This window comes from Onychostruthus taczanowskii, unplaced genomic scaffold (assembly GCF_017590055.1).
Source record: "Onychostruthus taczanowskii isolate IOZ18803 unplaced genomic scaffold, ASM1759005v1 scaffold38, whole genome shotgun sequence".
Taxonomy (NCBI): Eukaryota; Metazoa; Chordata; class Aves; order Passeriformes; family Passeridae; genus Onychostruthus; species Onychostruthus taczanowskii.
The window spans coordinates 14304642-14327526 of NW_024501237.1; the positions used below are offsets into that span (position 1 = coordinate 14304642).

General features: G+C 41.4%; 1 protein-coding gene across 2 annotated transcripts in view; it reads left to right on the forward strand.

The window, feature by feature from the left end:
* TNIP3 (TNFAIP3 interacting protein 3) overlaps positions 1-22885 on the forward strand; it is a 56304-nt gene that overhangs the window by 18221 nt on the left and 15198 nt on the right. For both annotated transcript variants that reach the window (XM_041412190.1, XM_041412191.1), the window contains 6 exons: positions 4846-4931; positions 11841-11973; positions 17736-17822; positions 19313-19402; positions 19975-20040; positions 20928-21059. In XM_041412190.1, the coding sequence (XP_041268124.1) occupies positions 4846-4931; positions 11841-11973; positions 17736-17822; positions 19313-19402; positions 19975-20040; positions 20928-21059 (594 nt within the window). The remainder of the gene's footprint in view (positions 1-4845; positions 4932-11840; positions 11974-17735; positions 17823-19312; positions 19403-19974; positions 20041-20927; positions 21060-22885) is intronic.

A 22885-nucleotide genomic window follows, 5' to 3' on the forward strand; every position in this document is an offset into this window, starting at 1 on the left:
GTATTAATAGTTGAGGGCTTTATTTTATCAAAATATTATATAGTTTAAAAAAAAATAATTTGTAATCTATTAACCATTTGCTTCCACAGAAATTGTGTACAGTAAGTGTGCTCAAAGTGTCAAGGACTTTGTACCCAGACCTCTGTTCACTAATTGGCTTTAGCTGAACTGAATATTTGCCATGAAGACAAGATTTCTTCTAAATGTATTAAAAATGAGAAGTCTCAATTTTAACAGAAGTACTGAGGTTGTTTTGAGGTAGGCTGTGTGTGACTTTGATGGCTCGGTGAGATGATATTTGCAACTTCCTCTGGTCACTTCTTATGTGACTCTTTTGCATGTTGGAAGTGTGGTGATGATATTTTTGGCACTGAGCTCGTGTTTTGTGGCCTTTCAAATGAGTCTGTGTGCTTTAAACTCACTTGTGCAGGTGCCTGTGTGGAGTAGCTGACATGGTGAGCCAAATGTAAATGTGTAAAATGTAAAATGTGTGTCACCTGAGGCTGAGCACAACTGTGGTGGCTTTTTGATGTCGTTTGTGCAACTGATTTCAACTTGAAGAAGGGATTTATGCTCACTGGGAAATCATCTTCTGACTTTTAGATCTCCTTGAGGTCTTCAGTCCAAAGATGTTTAGAAATTTGCTGATTGGCAAAGGGAGCAACATGCCTGCAAATGGGTTTTGTCTCAGTTCTAATTCAAGAAACAAGTGTTGTATTGATGTTGAATAAGTTCCTGTTGTTTAAAGCAGTGTTTTGCTCTCACCACTGACACGAATTTGTGTGAGTCAAGAGGAGAATTTTCACAAACCCAGTATGGGGGAGCATAGCCCACAGTGTTTATCAAGTTGTGGATATCACAGCTCCATGGGAGGGCATCTGGAAATTAAGTTCTTTGAGGGGATTGCTACTCAAACTGTTACCTTAATCAAGGAGAATTGTCCTTAATATGGAGATCAGCTTAAGGTATTCAGCATTAAATCTTCCTGCATCACACAGGGCAGGTACCAGTTTCATTTTGTCCAAATTAAATTAGTCAAGACAAAACTATCTACTCTTTATTTTGGCTAAAATCAAGCTTTGGATTTTAAATCTTACTTAGAAACTGTCTTATGCTGAAGTCTCAGCACTTTATCAGGAAATAACAGGGGGAGGAGACAATTGGTAGATCTTGCTGTGTTTGTGGCTTTTTCTAGGCAGCATTTGAGTGTATGAAGCTGCATTTTCAGCAAAGGGCAGACAAACATGCAGGATAATGGCTGGCTCAGGTGCTACTCTGAAAACCAAACCTGAGAAATATTTAAGTAGGGGGAGATGGCAGAAATGTTCTATGTTTGATTCTTCATGCCAAAAAAATCTTGAAGGCTTTATTCCCATTTTTGATTAGTTTCAGTGAGTGTTGCTTAGGCTCTCCTTCATCAAATGCTCTTTTATTTCTCTGGTTGTTCTTCCATTTTGATCACATTTACTGTAATAATGCATTTCTTCCTCCCACTCCTCCTACATGACAGCCACACACAAATAATGTGTAACCTGCTGTCTTGTTTATCAACAGCACTGGTGATGGTGTTTGTTCCATTTAGTTTTGGAGCTATTTTGCAATATGGGTAAAGCTTAAATGAGGTAAATTTAATCAGCCTGGCTGTGACAGGCCCTGCAACTTTCACAACAGAAAAATGTATATTACTGGAAAGGTAACTTAATGAGTGGGTTTATTCCTTGTGTGAATTTTGTTAGCATGTACTTTAATTTATTTGGCATATTGTTTCTTTTCTGTTCTCTCTACTGGGACAATGTCTGGCAATGGTGGTGATCTGTAAAATTGAACCATGGAGTTGATCTAGGCAGGAAAACCAAACCAAACAACTCCTTTCCCCTTTTCTGTGCTTTTAGTCTGGCTCATCTCTAGCATTCATTTTACGTTGCATTCCTACAAAATATTGCTTTGCTACAAATGAAATAAAAGTGAATTACTGAGCAAGTTTGGGTAAAATGAGCAAAGGTTTGGAAACATCAGATGCTTCTAAGCTAGAAGTAGACATGGGGAAAAAAAGAGAATGGGGCAAGAACAGTGCAGGATTTAACATTTACAATAAGGATGTTTGTGAAAGCACTTTGGAAAATATTTTGAAACACCAGTGTGATGAGTGTCTCTCTGGTTGTAATCAATTTTACAGTTAAGATTCCATTAGAATTAATGAGTCTCATTGTCTTTCTTGAATAATGTATTTTTTTTTTCATCCCCAAATGTGTTTTTTTTTTTTTTTTAATGGGGGAAACTTGTTTTTAATGCAAATTAATATTCCAGCCAAAAAAAGTGCCTTTTTGACCTATTCTGGGTGTATCTCCAAAATACTTAGGGCTTGGAGCTGTGATAAATTTGGTGGGTGAGCACCAAGGAAATTCTGCACACTTTTAACAAACATTTCCAATTATTGCAAAACCCCATAAATCTGTGAGCAGGGCTGATTCTGTTTTACTTCAGGGTGTTCCTGTTCTTAAAAGCTTTGACAGAAAGCAGAAAATTTATGTAATTCTGGGCAATCCTTTACATGACCATTACAACCCTCTCTTTTACAAAGCCTTAATTCTTTGAAGTAGCTAAATTTTAGCCATCTAGGCTTCAGTCTGCCAGATCTAATAAAAACCTACAGCATTACACTGCATATTATGGTTGTAAAACCTTCTGGTTGTCCTAATAACAAACACTTGCATGTGCCACGAGGACTGGGTCGCATCTCTTTGGTTCAGGTTCTCAAGTGGAGGTTTGGATTTTAGCTGCAAAATCTGCATATGACTAAGAGTCAGGAGACCTGCACAACATCCCCCACCCCAGCAGCGTGAGCAGCAGGGCTTCTGGAGAAATGCAAGTCTGTGCTGCCTGGGTGTGCAGCTGGGCCATGCAGGGATGTGGGGCTCGTCAGCTTTTAGCAGCTTTTTCTGTGTTTCCCTGGCTCAGTGGAGCAGGAACACAGAAAACCCAGGGTGCCCTCACTGCAGCCCCAGAGAGCTCCCCAGCAGGGTCCCCAAACCTGCCTCACACTGCAGAACCACGAAAGAACAAAATAACTGAATAAATATGTTTTTGTTCATTCACCACTGCTTTTCTCCTTTCTAGTTTTTCGGTATGTTGCTTCTTACATGATTCTTACCAATATGGGTGTCATATTTTCAGTAACATTTAACCTGCATCCCTTTACTGTGCCCAGCTTGGAAAATAGATCTGAAACTGGTGAAATGTCAAAGCTCAGTGGGACAAATTAGGGCTGGAGTAGCAGTCTGAATTCTATGGTGTTCTGGGCCAGTTTTGGGTTTTTTCATTCTGCTTCCTTTTAGTCATTTTGCTTTTGTTTTTTTTGTTGTTGTTTCAGTGGTAGTAGAGTGTTCATTCCAGGTCAATATTTTTCAAATTTTATATCTAGTCAGACACATGCAGGCCAAGTTCAGGCACTCCAAAATAAGGCTTAATCCTCATTAAGCTGGAATCAGGTTTCACATGAAACTGAACTGACTCTTTTTTCTTAATAGGATCCTTGTAATTAGTGATTACCAGATGCATTTAGAATGTGTGAAATGCCTGCAGGAATTGGAATTAAGAAGGGGGAGGGATGCCAAACACCTCAGGTCTTCTGCTGGCCACCTTTCATTTTAAATTTCTGCCCTGCACATAGATGAAGCAGCATGGTTTCTATAAAATGTTCAGCTGTGGTTTCACATTAAGTTGATGTTACCAGTAAGGAGAGTGACTTGTAATTGAAAACTGATTTGCTTATAAATAGCAGGTTTAGCTCTGGATGGCTCCCCTCTTCATTTCAGTGGTCACCTTGCTGTCCTTAAGATAGGTCTTATGAAACCTGTCAATTTTCTATTCTAGCAACTACCATAATGATGTTGTTTGATCTAAAGAAAAGAATAAGTCTTCTGGGCTCCTTTTCTGATGAACTAGATGTGTCTGAGGAAACACACCCTGGGCTGTCAGCAGCCTGCAGCACAGGAGCAGAATGATTCCTCTGGGCAAGGTGATGTTGGCTCACTCTTTGTACCATCTCTTCTCCCACTTGAGCAGGAGATATGGTGCTTGCTTTTTTCATGTTTGGAGTTCTAATTCAAAATCTCCAGTTTCAAGGGATTATCTTAATGTGGACTGCTTACTGTTACCCTGTAGCAGCCCTTTTCTCTGAGAGCTTGGTTTGGGATTTTGTATTTGTCTCCCTTCTCTTTGGAAATACAGTGCTGGAGAGTAACTTGTCTGACCAGAGGGAAGCTTGTTAGGAGCTTGTGGAGTGCTTGAACAACACAGTCATTCTCAATAACTTTCATGTAGCTCCTTTTCTCTCCAAATGATTTAGATCAGAGTAATTACTCAAATTCTCTTAATTTTGGAGCAGTAGTTTTACTGAGCACTTCCATGAAGTGTAGGAATTTTTTGGACAATGTGAGGACATTCTTGAATTCTAGAGTATGAAAAAGTAATTGATTCCTCTAGGGTGATTAATAAAAGCCCTTTTTGCAGCCCTTCCAGTGTTCCTGCAACTGCTGGCAGCTTTGCTCCTTGGGTAGATTTTTGTCACCGCAGCCAGAGATTGTTGCTGCTCCTCCCCTTGCAGAGCTGTCCCTGACACAGTGGTGGACTTAATAGAGGATGGCGCTGGGAAGGAGGAAGCAGATTCCTGGCTTGCTTGCCAACCAGTTGTAGTTTAGAAAGAATAAAATAGAAATACAAGACACTGTTATCTGTTCCCATTGTAATTGGATACTTAACTTTTTCTTCTTAGACTGTTGATTTTTTTTTTTTTTACTTCCCCTTAAAAACTCCTTTTTTTTTTTCCTTCCCTCTTCCTAATAGATTCACTGTGAGGAGCTCAAAATGAAGAAGAAAGATGCAGAGGATTGCATGGAGCTGTGCCCCCATCAGTCTGTTGAGATGGAAAGGTACTGTGTTCATGTTACGTGGAAAAACTCCTTTGTTAAAATTTTTTTGGCACTTGCAGTTTCACAAGGTAGTATTAGTCCTACTGATGACACTGGGAGTATTAAGTATATACTGTAATATATGCAGTGAGTGTCCTCTGCCTTTCAGCTGAGGCTGCCTGGCAGCCACCACAGGCAAGGAGCTGACCTGACTTCAAGACCTGGTTGTCCCCTGTCAGCTACTGTATGTTACATTTCCTGGCTGCATTTCCAAATGGTTTTCATCTGTCTGTCCTGCTCGTGCTGTTGGTAGATCACTGCAAATACCTCAGCTCTGTGTGGTAGACACTGACTCAAATGAATCATGGGCTTGTTTTCCTCCAAAGGCTCGGCCCAGCTGTGAGCCCAGCTCAGCAGGGCGCTGGTGAAGCATCCCCATCCTGGCCCAGGCTGACATAGGAGGCAGAATGGGCTGCTTGTGGTGATCCCTGATTTGAAGAGAGACTAGTGGTGTCAAGTACCAGTTGAAAACGTCAGCTCTGTGCAATTGCACGGCACCAGAGTCGCAGCATCCCAGAGGAACGAGCACGTGGAAGACGTGAACAGACTCGTGGGGCTCCAGCTGAATGTGCAGGGCAAGCAGCCAGTCCAGAAGGGGCCATGGGAGGGACACCATTCCAAAAAGGCATGTGCCTTTTGTGCCCCTTTCAGGCCAGCAAAGTGCCCTGAAAGGGGCACAACATTTTCCAGGCATTGATCTCCACAGAAAAGGAGTGAGCACTTGAAAACATCTCTATTTGCCTCCCTTCATGTCCTTTCAGCTTTCAGTTCTTTCAACATGTTCCTGCCACCTCCCCACAGCTTTCTGCATGTGTGCCTTTCAGTGGAGGGGGTTCATCTGCTCAGAGAGCACATGCTGCTTGGTGGCTCTGCTTGGCCAAGCTTTCCAGTTGATTGATTTTCATGGCAGAAAATCAATTCCCTTTCCACTGGTATCCACACGCAGCTACGTGAGGCCTTGGGGCTGAGTCTGGGTGACAGTGCCCCACTTGCTGCCTCTCCAGGGAGACAGTTGTCTGCAACTCACTTAGGGCTCATTTGAAGCCTGAGAAAGTTTGTGGAAATAATTTAATTGGCTTTCCTGAGGTTGGAATGCAGCCCAAATGCTGTCCATCAGGAAGACAGTCAATGTCTTGGTAGTATAATGAAGTGGAAGATCCAAGTGAAAGGGGAATGATGTTCTTTTCCTGATGTACAAGCTGTATAGATACAGGAGTGAGGCAGCAGCATGGAAACTTCCCAAGGGACAGGAATATCCAAGCATAGCAGGAACAGCACTGTGTGATAAGTAACATCTTTTGATGCAAGCCAACAACCATGGTCTTCTTGTATGTTGCAAATTTCCTGAGGGGAGTAGTCAAACACTGAGAGACACTGTGTGCCTGTATATCACTAGCTTTCCTTCTCCTTACTGAGCTGGGATGGATTATAGGTGCTGCTTCACTTAATCACTGGGCCTCCCCCTTTTTTTTTTTTTTTTGGCTTGTTTTTGGAGAGAACCAGATGTGTTTCCATTAAGAACATGCCCCCCTTTTGTTGTCATTTGTGTAATTCTTAAAATTAAGCAAAAGTATTAAGGAATAATTGTTTCTGCTCACATTAACAGCACACAGCTTCTCCAGATGTGGCATTTGACAGCCCAACAGCTGCTGGCTATTAAATGTGCCTTAAAAGGCCCATTCCTTTGTCGTAAAGGGAACAGAAGTGTAGGGACGTTTATGGGGTGAGAGGCAGATGTTTTGGCTACATCAGATTTGAGGGAAAGTTTTAAGTGGTTTCTCTGCTATGGTCACAGTTCATGTTTTAACCCCTATCATATACCTTATGGAGCTCTCTTCTTGGCACTGGGGTGAGATTATTCCTAATCCCCCTAATCTGGGACAGAGCAGTTCTGACAGGTAGATCTCAGTTTATGCTTGCCTGGATTTCCAGCTATGCTCTTGAAATAGTGGATAAATTTTTGGGGGTGAAATTCAGGTTAAAATATTAAGCTAGAAACAATTTGAAATAACGTGTTTCCTTCCCCCCCCCCCAAACTCTCTTTTAAAGTATCTACTCATAATCATCAAAGGCAGGTATGCTTTTTGTGTTTGTCCCAGCACAGTATGTTTTACGCCCAATAAACTATTTTTTATGGTGGTACATGTGAGGTGGAACATGGAAGGAGTGGAGCTCAATTTCAAAAGTTCTGGCTTAAATTCCCAAGCCGAAACTTTGAGTGGAGTGTTGAGTACTGGAATAGCACAACTGGTCCTTAGGGAGCTGCACCACTTTTAAACTATTCTCTATCAGCTCAGAGTCTGCTAAACTTCTAAGAGCTTACAGGGCTCCAAAATTTTTTTTCAGTAACAAAAGGTTTTTTGTCTTCTTGGCAAAATTTTATTCTTCCTATTTCTTATTGGACTGGAAATTCTTTGCTGTTTTTTAGTCTTAACTGGATGGGATTTCAATATAAAAATCCCAGTGTATTTGCATGAAAAAAGATCTAAGAGTTCTACAAAACTGAATTAAAAGAGATCAAAAGTTCTGCAAAATTATGTGGAACATAAGAGAATAGGCTTGTTCTACAGATAAACTGTCATTTTAAAGAATTATATCCCTATTTTTATTTGTATTTTAAGTCTATTTATAGTGCAAGTTAGATTAAATATTCTGTAATTCAATCTGATTCTCCTCGTAATTCTACAGGCCTTTTTCTGACATGAAGACTATTGTCATAAATAAGAGAAATATTAGCTGAAACAATTTGTCTTGAAATTTGGCACATTTTAAATTTATCTGACTAGTTCTTTCTCCATAATTCAAATGGAGAAATTTCTTTTTTTCCATGAATTTACTTCGTAGGCTTAGCCAAGCAAGAATCCTATATCCCAAACGCCCACCCAAGGGGATTAAGCACATGTTTTACCATTAAGCTCTGGAATTCATTTCCCATCAAAATATGGCTCCATGGTGTTGGCATCTGGCTGTAAATCCTGGCTTAAAGCCTTTTTTCACAATTGTTTATGGTGTGTATTTGTGCTTTCACCACCACAAGAAAATGACCCCAGCACACCAGCCTTGAAATGAATATTTCAAATAGAATTCTCTGGCTTTGGTATTAGTATTGTGCAATAAATGCCTTGGGACATCTTGTAGGTATGTCCATTGTTGCCATGTAACTGCTATGAGTAAGGAATAATGCCAGTTTCCAATAAAAAATGTGGAAAGCCAAGAGATGCAAAACTGGGATTGTTATGGAGCTTCTACCTTCATATTTGAGGAAATTCTATTTTTCAGCCTTCAATCTATGCTGCTCAAGCCCAAAGCATGGGGCTGATCATATTCTGGCTCTCCACATAAAAATGGAATTGCTGTAAAAAGTATGCAACCGTTTATAAGCCAACAATCATTATTACTTAGAGCATTATATTATTATAAATGATATCAAAAACTATAAATAGGCCAGTGGAGCCTAAAAACTGAAGTGGTGCAAAGATGTACCATGGGGCAAGAAGTAAAAACCATTTTAAAGGCAGCAAGTTGAACACGTAGGAGAAAGGAAAGTAGCTTTAGTGGAGTGCACAGTGAAGTTCTGCATGGATATGATAACTTGAGAACCAAAGGGAACACACCTCATTTTTTATTTTTTGAGGATATGGCTTTTTTATTTAGATATGACATGGAAATTGTGAGGAAGGTTGGGCTCTCTTCTTTCCCTGCAAGCTGCTAAAACTTGTGCTGGGAGGCCAGCTTCCTTCATTACATCTGTATACATTCTGCTTCAATGTAAAATATTTTAACGAAAAAAAAAAGGGAGATTTTGCAACTAACCCAAAGTTTACGAAGAAGAGTCAACATTCTAATCTTTTATTGCCTCCTGCTGTTATCACAGCTTGCTTTATGTAGTTTTTATATCTTTGTATATTTTAGAAAGCTTTAGCACATAGAAGGGATATACTTTGTCTTGTATGACCACAGAAAAATGGTTTTAATATTTTCTGATGCTTTTTTGATGCTGCAGAGGTGTACCTGTGAACTCCAGGAAACCAAAAGCAGTTTTGAAAACTGTTCTGCGCAGAATCTGAATGCTGTGTGCCCTCTAGAGCTCTCTGGGGGAAGCTCTGGTAGTCAGCTTGTCTTGGTCTGGGGTAGCTGCTGATCATGAGTCCCTTGATATATTCAAGCGCTCAGAGCATCTGTGTGCTCTGAAAGTCCAGATTCCAAATCACATCTACACAGCAGATCTGATTAATGTTCTAGCTCACCATAAATGTACCCTTCTGATTAGCAAAGTGGCTGATAATAAAATGCAGATAAATGCAGTAATAGTTTCTCAGTCTAAAAATGAAGTAACTTTCTGACTTGGATGATGGTCTTCAAACACAGAGCAGAAATTGGTTTGTAGAGATCTGAGCCTTTTGTAGTTCTCTTTCTTTTGCCCAGGCACAGCTGGATCCTGCCCTTGCCCAGGTAAGTCCAGAAAGAAGAGTGTAGGGAGAGACAAGGGTAGGAGCAGCCAGAGGTGATTATCATTTACAGCTACAACATCAAACTGTGGTGAGCAGAGGAATGAACACTTCCTGGCTGAAAAAAAGATATCAAAAGCCAACCCCCTATGTTTATGGGGTATTTCTCAGCTTGGTTCGTGTTCTGACCTCAGGAGGTTGTGGTCACACATCTCCACTTGCAATGGCTAAACCAGCAGCAGAGCTGAGTGCAGCCTGCCTAAGCATTTGCTGCTGCACTCCTGCCAGATTGCTGCTCATCTTTTACTGTCCCCAGGGCTGCACCCAGGCATTGTTCCTTTATTCTGTGTATTTTTTTCTTTGGCTTTGCTGCTTCATTTGGCTTAAAAGACTTTAAAAGCACTGGCTACTCCTCCTGAGCTGGGGGTGTAGGTTGTGCTGGAAACTGGAGGTGGTAAATTGCAGCAGCGAGTGGCTGCTTCCGTGCTGTGGCTTTTCATTTCTTCTGAACAACCTCGGAAGCAGCAAGGGCTCTGCCCAGGGCATGTGCACCCCTGCTGCACAAAGCTGTCTCAGACGGCATCAGGAACTGGAGTCAAGTGAGCCGAAGGTGCTGTTTTCCATGGAAGTGCACTTGAAAGTGCAGAGTGCCTGCTCTGGCTGCTTCCTGAGGTGTGGGAACCTCAGCACAGAATTGCTTATAAAAAGTGCCGCTTGCCCTGGCTTCTCCAGGATTTTGCAACATTTAGCCGGCCAGAGAAGGGCTGGATTTCTGTCGCAAGGTTCGTTGCTTCAGCACGGAATTGCTTATAAAAAGTGCCCTGGCTTCTCCAGGATTTTGCAACATTTAGCCGGCCAGAGAAGGGCTGGATTTCTGTCGCAAGGTTCGTTGCTTTCCTGCTGCAGTTTTCTCCTTGAGCTGCCACGCAGTGCCCGTGCTGCTGCTGGGGCTCACCTGCCACCCACGCACAGCCGAGCCTTTGGAACCTGCCACCAGCCCGCAGAGCAGCTGCAGCCTCCTGCACCGCCGTGGAGCTCAAGAAAATGTGCCTTGGGAAGGTCTTGCTTTTAATCCTCATGGCCATGAAAGTACAGCTTGTCTAACTACCAGCAGCAAGTTAAAAAAAACCCCACCAACTCCAGAATTTTACTAGTCCTTATTTGCTACTCTTGGTATTTTATTTCCTCTTGGAAATGATTTTGTATCCATGCTTAGTGAAAATATATTTCTGCTACAGTCTCTGTGTTTTAAATATGGAGCATTAAATGAATCATCCTATGGTATCAGCATGACATTCACCACTCTTATTTACTCTTATGATTAAGATAAATGGGTTTGTTTCTTGGGTATTTTTATCCATTTTGCTTCAAGAGTTTCCTCAGAACCTGAGGTTCAATCCCTGGGGATTGCCTGTCTAAATTTAAGGAAGTATAATTGACAAACTCCTACAGCTTTCAGTTTTTCTGGTCGTTCAAATAAAGAATTCTGTATTTTCTGTTGAAATCAAGAAGTATTCTTGCTGTAACAGGTTGGTTTTTTTTTTTTTTTGAGCCTTGCAGTTTGCTTTCTGGTCACGCATTAATTATATTTAAATTGGTTTAAGCTGATTAGGCAATGAAGTCTAAGCTTACACAAGAGATGAATCTTTCTTGATAACTTGGGTTGATCAAGGAGATTTAGGGGCTTGTGTTAATTGTATCTCAGTTAATTATCTGGAAGTCACTTTCCACCATGACAGTGTATCAAGTGAATCAGCCCTAGTTGCAAGTTTGTTCTGTGAATTTGGAACAAGCCCCTATGTGCACCTAAGTCCTGTATGTCTTTATCAGAGAGACTGAAAGAAAAGAGTTTTCCCACCAAAAAAATTATAATTTTAAATGTTCTCAAAAGACCAATTTTTTTTTCCAAGATGTGAATGTTTTTAAAAGGAATCTTTAAGGGAAAAAAAAATTGAAAATGCATGTCAGGTGTCTGCTACGAAGTATTAGAGAAAACAAAATGTGCCGTCTAAAGACTTTGTGAACTTTGAGACTTTTGAACTCAAAAGACTTTGAGCACCTGGTTTTGCAGTTCTAAACCTATTCAACTATTCTGATTGCATTTTTTTCTGAAGCTGAATTTAAAATTCTTGAAACTGTGAGTGAGTGAGGTTTAGGGCACATGGCAGTCTTCATATAATCCCCAAAAGGGTCGATTTGGATTTTGTAGGTGAAAAGTGGTAAAATTCATAAAGGCTTCTTGTGTAAGCATTTTAAATTAATTTCTGCCAGAAAGCACTTGGAGATTGTGTGTCACTGCCCTGGTGCTCTCTGCTTGTGTTACCAGGAAGGAAGGGAGCTGGACCAGATCTGTGTTCTCACATTCAGAATAAAGCCTCAAGTTCTGGTGTAGAGTTTGACATTGCTTTTTCTTCCTAAGCAGGTGTGAAAGCAAAGAGCTGGATGTTGAAATAAGGAACCTGATAGGGAAGAGCAGCACTTTGGAGCCCTGTGAGGACCCCAAACCTCTTGCCCAAGAGAGGCTGAGCCCTCAGAGAACTTCGTGTTCCCTTAAGGTAATCACAGTGTGCTTTTGCAATGTTTATCTGCCAGGAAAGAACGTTCAGGGGATGTTCTCTGTGGGACTTAACTGTGCATGAAACTTTAGGATTTCTGAAATGATGCAATGAACTTGCTACACTTTTTTTTTTTCCTGATATAGCTACTTTCTGGTATGAGGAAGAGCGACTGAGAAGGTGCATTTTATAGTGCTTTAAAAGATCAGCTAAACCCACTGTGTGTCAAACCCTGTAGTCAGATGTGCCTTTTGGATAACACAGATCCTTGGAACTGTGTAACCCCCAAAATGCTGTCAGTTTGATGCATTTTGACATTCTGATTTAGGTGGGAATGAGCAGATATGTGGTACACAGAGACCTGTGAAAGTGTCAGAAAGGCTTTTAGATTAATAGGAAGAGAGGAGAAGGAAAATGATGATGATGATGATTCAAACCCACATTTCTGTGGTATTGCAAGCAGAAAATCGTAAGCCACCTGCTAAGGCGATTGTCTTTGCCTGCAGTGAAGCAGTGGTTAACAAGCCTGACAGAAACTTGTTCTGGGTTTCCCTCTCAGTTTCACTCCTCTCCCCTGAAATAGCGAGAATAGAAGGAATTTCCCCATTTTCCACAAACTGGGAACCGGAGGAGGGAGTGGTGCAGAAGAGAGGAGTGATTAACCCGTGAATGATCCACCTGCAAGGGATGACACCCTTACCTGTGTGACTCCAGCACGGGATGGGGAAAGGAAAACTCTGAAGGCTGCACGCCGAGGCACGGTGCAGGAAATTGGTGAGGAGGTAAAAGGGAGATGACTCTCTTCTACGAAATCCGAAATTACACACGGCTCCTTTCACATGCAAACCGCCATCCCCAGAATGACTCATGACCTCGGGGCACGGAGCTGAGCCGAGCCTAAGGAGACACCACAGGGTCAGACCAGTGGGATCAGCAACGGTGAGAGAGAAGCCATAGGGAGGGATGGGGATTCCCGGAGGCGGGGGAGAAACAAGCGTGGCGAAGCACAAGGCGGCGCAGAACCAAGCTGTGAAATTACAAGCCACAAATGATCCATGGAAACACCGGGTTCCACGTGTTAGCCTCTCCTCCAGCAGGGGACGTAGGACAGGATTTGGGGGATGTGGGCAATGTGAGGAGGAAAGAGAAAGAAGCGCTCACCTGGACCCTTTCTGAGATGTGCTGCAGCGCTTCACACAGGAGACTGGCAGTATTTAATCTGTGGTGCTTTTATGCTCTTTGCATTTATAGCACTTCTTGCCTGTGAAGTGTGTGTGGTTTTCAGAGCTTCAAGAGGGACATTTCATGATATTTCTGCACTAGACACATGCTGGCTGGTTTTTATTTATATTTCTAAGTCAGGCAACTTTTCACTTGGCTGGTTATTGAGCTGGGCTTCAAGTGAGTGACAGCTTGACAGTCTTGTTGAGCTTCAACAACTTCAGTGTAAGGTGCTAGGAGTACCTGTCTTGGATTGTGTGTTTTGGGAAAGGAGGTCATATTTTTAACACCTAGTAGACTTTTTATGAAGATTATGAAATAATATTTTAAAAAAACCCACATCAGATAATAACCGTTTGTGAAATTATGCTGATTAGGACTTAAAATGAGGGGCAAATGAAATGTTTAAGAGTTAAGAAAAAGTTAATAATGAAACAAAAGTGTACCCTTCCATAAATGTCAGTCATTCATCAGGAAGTTATTTGTCAGAGACAGCAGGTCATTTTCATTCATGTAACTTTTTTTCTGCAGTGAAGAGTACAAATTGCACTCTGCAGAAGGGTATTTCCATCTGAACTTAAATGACTTTCAAGACTAATCTATAAGTGTCTGTAAACAAATTCCCCTTTTTGCCACGATTTTTCTGCCATAAAAATTTATGAACTTCTGAGCACATCCTTCAGTCAATGATTCCTTCAGTTGCAGCTTGTCCTGATGCTGCATTCTCCATTCCAGGAAAGGGAATAGATTTACATTTTTTAGATTTGCAAATTATCATCCAGTTATTTTCACATGGAACTTGGATTTTCATCAACAGGCTTGACTTTGCAAATGCTTGGGTACTTGGGAGGACATGCCCTTATGGTTAGTGGAGAAAGGAAATCCTGAAGCAGGAGCCTGTGCTCAAATATTTTGATTTACTCTGAAACCACGTCTTGCTCTAATTTTATCTGCTTCCCACATATCAAGACACAAATTTGCATCTGTACCTATTTTTCTGTCAGAGGGAGCATGTAACTGAGCAACACAAACGGCTGAGGCTGACACACTTAATGAAGGGAAAATCCCTTCCTAGCACACCTCTCTGATGAGCCACAGGCGCCAGGCTGGGGCAGGAAGAGGCAGATTCTTCTTCTGGCTCAAGAGCCAATTTTATTCTTCAGCTAAAATCTCTCATTTTTTACCACTTTACCATGAGCCTCAGAATAGGAAAATGGATATTGTGGCAAACACTCCTGGCATAACAGCTTCAGCAATAAAGCCAAAAACAAAGCTCAGTTGAAACATAAGCAGAGTGAAGACTCCCCAAAAGCCACCAAATTTTAACCCAAGTAATCTCAGAGTTAATCTAGCTTCTATAAGTCTGTAACTGAACAATAAATTAAAAAAAAATCTAATAAAAGAAAATACCCAACAAACCTCACAGCAGATGCATGACTAGCTAGGAAAAAAAAAATCTTGGTATTTTTGTATGATTTTGTTATCATTAAGGAAAGCCTCGCATTTGCTTACATCAGGCCTTTTAGTGATTCTTGGTTTCACTGCAGTTACTAAACAGAATTTTCAGAAGTGAGAAATGGTTTTCATTATCTAAATTTGAGTGATATTTTGTAATACTGTGACACAAGTAGTTCCCAGAATTAAGATCCAGCACTCTGAAAATGAGAACTTTTATACTTTTATCATCTTGTGGTGCTGAGGCTTGTGAGAGGGTTCAGCTCCAAGGCTCTGCTTTTTCTTCCACTGCAAGCTTCCCAAAGATGCCGGAAAGGCCTTTATGCTCAGGCTGCTCAGGTCCTCCTAGAATGCAAACAAAAATATTTTTCATTTTTCAACAGGACATTAAAAGTAACCAAACAACAATCTCAAAGCTGCTACTTATAGAAATTACAGAGTATCGTGGAAATAAAATAGAAATTAAAAGTGGCTTCTAGGTTGTTTTAAGATGCCACTTGGAGTTAACTTAGGAAGTGTGAGGGGCAGCAAATTCTCCCATTTACTTCCTGAGAAGCTTTTTTCCATACCTAACAGATTTTTAGGTTTGTGACTGCATTTACAGTCTGATTGTCAACTGGAATTTTCCAAGCAATTTGAAACTGTCTGTATTGTTCAATAGCTTCAAACCATTAAAAGATTTGTGGGTCTTTTTGAATTCTGAAACTTGATAGGTCTCAAAGTGTCCTTCTTTCAAGGATTTCTGTATATCTCAGGTTTCTGCAGCGCTGTTCTACAACCAAGCTTTTCTTGATAGCAGTATACTTAAACAAATGTAGTGTCTTTATCACTGCCATATCAATGAAAATGAATGTTGTCGTCTCCTTCTCTTTTTTTTGGTGCTATTAACTGTTTTCAGAGACAGGCAATGACTTTGCTTCAACCTCCCTGTTTTTGCTGGAAGAATACCATCATCTCTGAAGAGCTTGAATTTTTGCTCCCTACTCACTGGCATTTCTTCCAGTCATACAGATTTCAGACATACTCTTGTCTCTCCAATCTGTTTTTACATGGCAACCAGTTATCCCTGTGAATGCTAAGCTGGATGAGACAGGCACTGAAAAGTACTTGAGTCTTAGTTCTATTCTGTCCAATTTTATGTAAAATCATTCACTTTAAGTGACCATTATTGCAGTCATGAAAAAAATCACTAACAAAGGACTTGGTGTTCTAATGTCCAGGTAGCTTTCCAGGAAACTACTCAGCTCTTCAGGAAACCGTTGTGACCTAAATTACAGTATCAAACAAGGTCTCAGCCTCATCCTCTCTTCAATTTGAGCATTAATATCTTTCAAGTGGGAGCTGTGATTCATGACTGGGGCTGTGCCCTGGGTTTGCTCCTCTGTCCCCACTGCGGAGACTGCTCAGAGCCTCACTCACCACATCCCAGCGTGCTCTTGGGAGGAAACCAGAAACTGGGGCTGCTTTACCTTGCAGGTCAGGCCTTAAAATGCAGCTGTTCAACCTGAGCTTTCTCCAAAAGTGAACATGCTGCTGGAGTGGGGATGAGACTGGTGAGAGTGGGAGCTGGGGAAGGGACAGTGTCTGGGCTCGAGAGGCATCGCCCTCAAGAGCAGATGTGCAAGGTGGAAGGTTTGTGATTATAATTTTGTTTAAGCAGATGCCCCGGTGTTGGTGCTTTTCTGCACCAGTTTATAGTCTTCAATGCTGTACCCCATATGCTCAATGTCTAGTTTTGTTATAGGTACAGATAAAATTCTTCAAGTTTTTGTTGAGTAGAATGACTCCTATGTAGAATCTGAAATATCTTCATTAAAATAACCGTTGGTTTTTTTCTCTTGATACACCACAAGTTTTCCAGCTGCTCCATAAACCAGGAGAAAAATGGAAAGCACCTCAGGTTAGCAGGACATATTTCATTTCCAAATATTATAAAACAGTAGCTTTCTTCCAAATTGGAGTTTGTATCTTGCAAAAAGAAGAGTTGCTTAGTCACACATTGTGAACCAGAGATCTGGAATGTGGCTGCAAAATTTCAGCATTTAACAGGATTGCTTTATTTTCTCTAAATCTGTTTTTGGAAATTGAAAGAGGAGTTTCTATTATTTTATGTCAAATTTCACAGGCTAGCTTTCATTTCATTCCTTCTAAAGGAAATAAGCAACCTCTGCTGCCACTGCAAAATCCATAGACCCAGAGATCTTTCCACAATAGGGAGCAGAATTTTTCTTTTATGCTTCCCTCTGAAATCCATTATTGTTCAGAATTCCACAAATGAAGATGAGAACACTTTGCACTTTTCTGTTTCATCCTGACTTTGTGTAGCAAGTCTGTGGAAGTCTTTTCTTTGTTAATCTTTTCTGTGAGTTTAACTTGGTAGGGTTAACATCTTCCTCCAAATGGGAAACTGAGGCACAGGTTTGGAGTGTTGGGTACTTTTGAGTACCCAAGTCTTGAGTATCTTGAAGGTGGATCCGTGCTCAGATAAGGCAAGTGGCAGAAGTGCAAATAAAACATCTGTCATTCTTCATCTATGCAGCTTTTCTTTGGGGAAACAAATCAATTTTCCATTGTTGGTTTTCCCCTAAACATCTTGGGGTTTTTGTATGGGGGTGCTCTTCCCTGTAGTTGTTAACAGACTTTGCTATTGCTCCTTTAGAAGCATGACTCACTCATTTTTCTGTTCTGATAATTCACTCTTAGTGTCAATAATTGTTGTAATTTCTGAGGTCCTTTTTTATAACTGGAAGCAGGGATGGAAAGCCTGTCCTCTTATTTACTGAAAGAGCAAATACCCTTCCTTCCCTTACATGCAACTTCCTCTCTGGGGGGAACTGGCCAGGCAATTGTGATTTCCATGCACACAAAGCAGAGAGCTGCCTTGCCTGGCACATTAGTCATAGGCATTGTGCTTCATCCATTCTGGGAAGCCCCAGCCAGGAAGAAGGAAAAGGTTAAAATCAGAATTCCACCACTACTTTCTGGACTGTGGCTGCTTCCACAGGCAGCACTCCTGGATCTTCTGGATCTGAAAGAAATTCTCCTTTAGCCAACATAAAATCTGTTTCATTGCTCTTCCTCCAAAGAGCCACGGTGAAGGAAATGCTCTAGGCCAGCTTGGATGCACCTGGGCAGGTGGGAGTGACATGGAAGCTCCAGCAGAACCATTGCAGGTAAGTGGCTGTGTTGGCTGTTCTCTGAAGTGTTGTCTGAGTAACAGGAGCTGGTACAGGTCACTTTGTAGATTGACAATTATGGACTGACCTTTGTGCTCCACTAGAGTTTTCTGAGTTATTTAAACTGCGCAAGAGTGGAAGGAAATGTTAGAAATATTTTTGCAGATGGCATTCTTAGAAAGAAGACCTTTCCTAATGGAGTTTTTTGCCCTCCAAAAGTTGCACAAAGGGTGCAAAGTGGTTCATTTGAGTGGCCCCACAACTTCTGTGAGCAGTATTTGGTTTAGTTGGTGCCAAGTGTATATGTAGTTGTTAGATTTGTGAGTTGTCCTATTCACTTTATTACTATTCTTAAACATGCTCTTCAATATATGCCTAAGGCCCAGATGCTGAAAGCAATTCAGCATGGGAATAACTCCATTAGCTGCCAGGTATTGCTTCAGATACTCTAAATTAAACATGTCAGTGAGCTACAAGAAGAGGGATTAAGTGTTTTCTGGCTTGGAAGTCAAGGGCTCCACATCAGAGTTCAGCAGGACTGGCCATGGGGCAAATATGTGGCTGGGTTTTTTGCCTTTGAAAAGACAGTAAAACTGTCCTTTGATCTTCATTGGTATTCAGCATTAAATTCTGTATCTACAGAAAATTTATTCCAGACCTCAGAAGTGCTCACACCATTATTCTTGTTTTTCGTGTAGTGGTTGAGAATTTAGGGAGGAAAACAAAAATCGCTGAGCATGTATCTGACCAAAGTATGTTCTATTTTCATGAGGCTCTCTCTTTTTTTCCAGTACAGCTCTCTCTCTCTCTCCCTTGCTAATAGATCACATGTTTGTTTTCATGACAATCCATACAAACTTCTTGGAAATTATGATCTAGAACACTGCCATTATAAAAATTAGGGTCTAGCTGCTGCTGTCCCGCTTGGGTGAAACTCCTCACTTAAAAAAAAAATTGAACAATTGCAGACTGATCTTCTACATTTCTCCAAATGGCCTATTTTTCTGTATTGCTTGTTTTGAGCCCATTGTGCTAAAGTTTATCACCTTGGGCCTGCAAGCACTTACTAGGGGCAATCCTACTAATTATTCTAGTTCTTGTAAATGAGGGGAATTACTTACACCCTCTCCAAGTCATGCTCAACTTTTGTGGCTTGTACTGCTTGTTTGTATTGCCATCTGCAAGATAATTAAAATCCTCTTTCGCGTTCTGTGTCTCAGATGGTACAAATAGATACAATTTTGGTTATTTCAGTGACTACTTGCATAATGCTTCAATTAAAACACAGCCTGAGTGGGTTTAAAGCAGATGCATGCTCCAGAATCAGCTGCCAGCAGGTGTGAAGGTATTTAGATACAAATTTGGTGTAAGAAAATGTTTGTTTCAGTTTCTTTATGTGCACCTGTCAGGGTGGATGGGAGCTTTACCTGAGAATCTTGAAGAGAACAGGCCAGAAGCATTAATTTTTGAACATTGTTTGTCTCCAGTCAAGGCACACATTACTGAGCAAAAAGAAGCCTTTATCTTCCAATTCTCTGGAGCAACAGATCTTCACACTGGAAAGACAGAGACGAGAGGTAATCCTAAATATACCCTTAAGCACTTGATGACTGATTGTACCATGCCTATGAATCTGGAAGAGCAGAGGTTTATTTAGTACAAAGGGCAAATTTGATTAATGACCACTATTGCTAAAGGCCAAGGAACAGCAAGCAGGGTTTGCACTCAGTAGTATCACAGCCAGTAGGAGTCTTCCATTCATTTGTTTGAAGTCAAAGACCTTCTAATTGGAAATATGGTCATGGAACTTGTAGCAAACTAGCAGGAAAGTCCTTGGCCATTTAGGAGTTGTAGCTTGGGATTTGTGCAGTGCTGGAAATGATCCACCTGTAGCTTGTTGTGTATTTGCATGTTTTCTGAGTGCTGCTTCCTGAATGTTCATGTGCTTTAACCAAAATACCAAAGCACTGGCAGATGGGTTGCAAGGCTTGCCAAACCTTAAACTTGCTTCTTCTGAAATAAATGAACTGGCCAGATGATGAGGAGGTTGGGAACACTCACTGACAGAAGATTAGAATGCCAGTCTGTTTTTGATTTACTGAAAATGTTGAAATAAGTGTTATTTACTGTGCCTTCCTGGTAATTACAGCTTTTGGAGGTGAACAAGCAATGGGATCATCAGTTTAGAAGTATGAAACAGCTTTATGAAAAGCAGGTAACAATGCTGACAACTTCTGCTGCAATATGTGTGCCACCTGCTGACAGTTAAGTCTGTGTTTAAATACCAGCCATAGCCATGGTAAATATCTTACTTTGTCTTGAGCTCATAAATTGAAAAAGCTTCATCATATAAAAGCAAAGCCAATGTGTGTCAGTCTTCAGTAGGACAAACAAAACCAGATAAGCAGTTTAGGTGTCCCTAAAATAGTAGGGACCAGTGTGGACATGACAGCAGAGATCTTCATGCCCTCCACACTATAGTAAAAAATGCACATAACTGAGAGCACAATCAACTGAAAATCAGCCTTGTGTGCCCAGCCCCTGATCCACACCATCACATATATGCTGGTTCTTGTCCCATCTCTTGTGAAGTCTGGGTAAATTCTCCATGAAAGTTGCCCTCTGTAAGCAGAGACTCTCAAAATGAGTTGTAAAGAAATATTTTGATTCCTGGGTTTTTTTCCATCCAAGATCCAATTGACATAGCTTTTATTCCTTGCTAATGGCTGTGTGGTGTCATTGCTGCAGACATTATCATCAGCTGTCTAGTGAAGTTCAGTGCTTACAATTTTGTCTGGTATTCCAGAACCCAAGTTGATTCATTGATTGACACTTCTCATCAACTGTTTCCTGCTATGAACAGGAAGTTTATAAAATGAATTCATGTGCTTATCAGGAAAATTTTCTCTCTAATATTTTCCAGAAAGCTTTGCTGAGATCTGAATCATGCCTTTCCTTTTTCTCCCAAAGAGAAGAGGAATCCAAATGGCTCTTCCTCATTTAATCTGGAACTGTTTTACGGCTCTGGCTCAACACCCTAAAGGGTGCTGTGCCTTTCAGAATCCCCAGTGAGCCCAGCATGGTCTGTCACTTGCTTTTCAGCTGACAGAGATGAAGGCAAAGCTGGACGTGTCGGAGAGGAGAGTGAGCGAGCTGGAGCAGGAGAGGCACCAGCAGCATCCGGAGGAGGGGAGGTGGCAAGTGCTGGGCAGAGAGAGGCTGCTGCAGGAAAAGGTAGGAGGGTGCCCTGTGCTCTGTGGTGAGCTCTCTCTTGCCTTTCATCTTTCTCTCCTTGTGTGGGTTGTGCAGAGCCCAGAGGTGAGACTGTGGCTCCTCAATATCCTACCCAAGGCTGCTGAGCTGCCTCATCACAGAACTGTGTGTAGAGAGAGAGTCATTTCCATATGACTGGCAGACAGCACAACATTAGTGTGTGGGGGGGGGAGTAAAGAGCAGGTTGATTTCTACACTGCACAGATTTCCCTCCTCACAGTTCAGTTCAGGGTGAATTTCTTTGTGAAGGAAAATGCTGTGGTTATTTCAAATGGAAGAGGAACAGCAGTGCAGATGCTACACCAAGTGCTTGGCAAGAAATACTCAAGGAGTGAATGCAGCTCCAGTCCCCCAGGTTTTGGTATTGACAGTACAGGCTCTCATCCATGTGCAGCTATCTCAGCTCCCTGAAAATATTAGTGACACTGTCAGTGCAGTTATCAGGTCTGGAAGTGTCTGGGCTGATCAGCTGCTCCAGAGTGGGGTTCACCTCACCCTCAGAGTGGTTGGGCTGCCCTTTCAGGACTCCTTGGGCACTGCCTCTTGTGGTGGGCTTTTGCATTTCAATTTAGATCCCTGAGCTGGATTCCCACCTTAGTAAAACCACCAGCCTGAATGATGGGCACCTACACAAAACTTTGTGCTCCATTTTAGAAACCCCACAGAATGGTGCTTCCTGTTCTCATTCTGCTTCATGGTATCACGTACTTCATGACCTCTAGTGAGAGTTTCTGGATGATGCTGATGGCTGAAGTTGGGCTTCTCTATTCAGGTGGTAACCTGAAACAAGTGGCAAATGCATCACTTCCAGGCTCAGATGAGATGCAAGTTAGCTGCTGCAGGAAAAGAAATGCAACCTCCTTAGCTTACATCTGCATAAGCGCAACATCCACCTGACTTGCTTATCAATTAGTCCCAGCCAAGCACATACTTGATTCCAAATCCATAGAGCAATTTACTTCTTTTAAGACAAACTGTGTTATGCACTTGCTGAATCACTGTCTGTATTTGCTCTGAGTGTTGATTCAGTGTGAGACAGTCCATATTTTTGTTCATGTTACTGCCTTTTAATGTAGGATACCTGGGAAAATAACTACAATTTTATAAAAAATAGGGATCAGTAGTACACTCTCTCAGACTTTTTTTACTGCATGCATGAATAATGGACTAAATGACAATACAGTCCAATTTTTTTTGTGGGGACAGGTTAACCAGCATTGAACTTTGGTCTTAAATCTGCAATTTCTTTTAAGTTACACATTCAGCCAGTAAGTGCTTGTCAGCTTGAGCTAGCTGCTGGATTATCCTGTACTTACTGTAGAGATACCCTGCTAATCTTGCCTGGTGTTTGGAGAAAATGCAATGTCCCAGCTAGCTTAGACCACAGCAGAGTCAAGCTTCCTCATGCGTAAGCAAGTTACTCAGGGGTGTTTTTCACTGGCTCAGTTAGCACACAGTGATGAACTTCTGATGAGCCCAAACTGCAACTGGCTGCACAGAGATGAGCCTTTTACACAGAAAAAACCCCATTCCTGTGGTGTTCTGTGCCTGTGATTGTTGGATCTCACTTTTTTATTCACATAAAGCAGCTGCAGAAAATATTTGAAATACTTTTTTTTTCTGTTTTGTTCTTCAATGTTGTATGGCACTGGGAATGGCTGAGCCTCCACCAGCATTTAGCCCTGGTCCTATTTTCTGAGTACATAAGAGAAATGCAGGTCTGGGGTAACTGTGGATGTCATTTTGATCTGCTTGGCCTGCCAGCATTCCCATGCCTTCGTGCAACT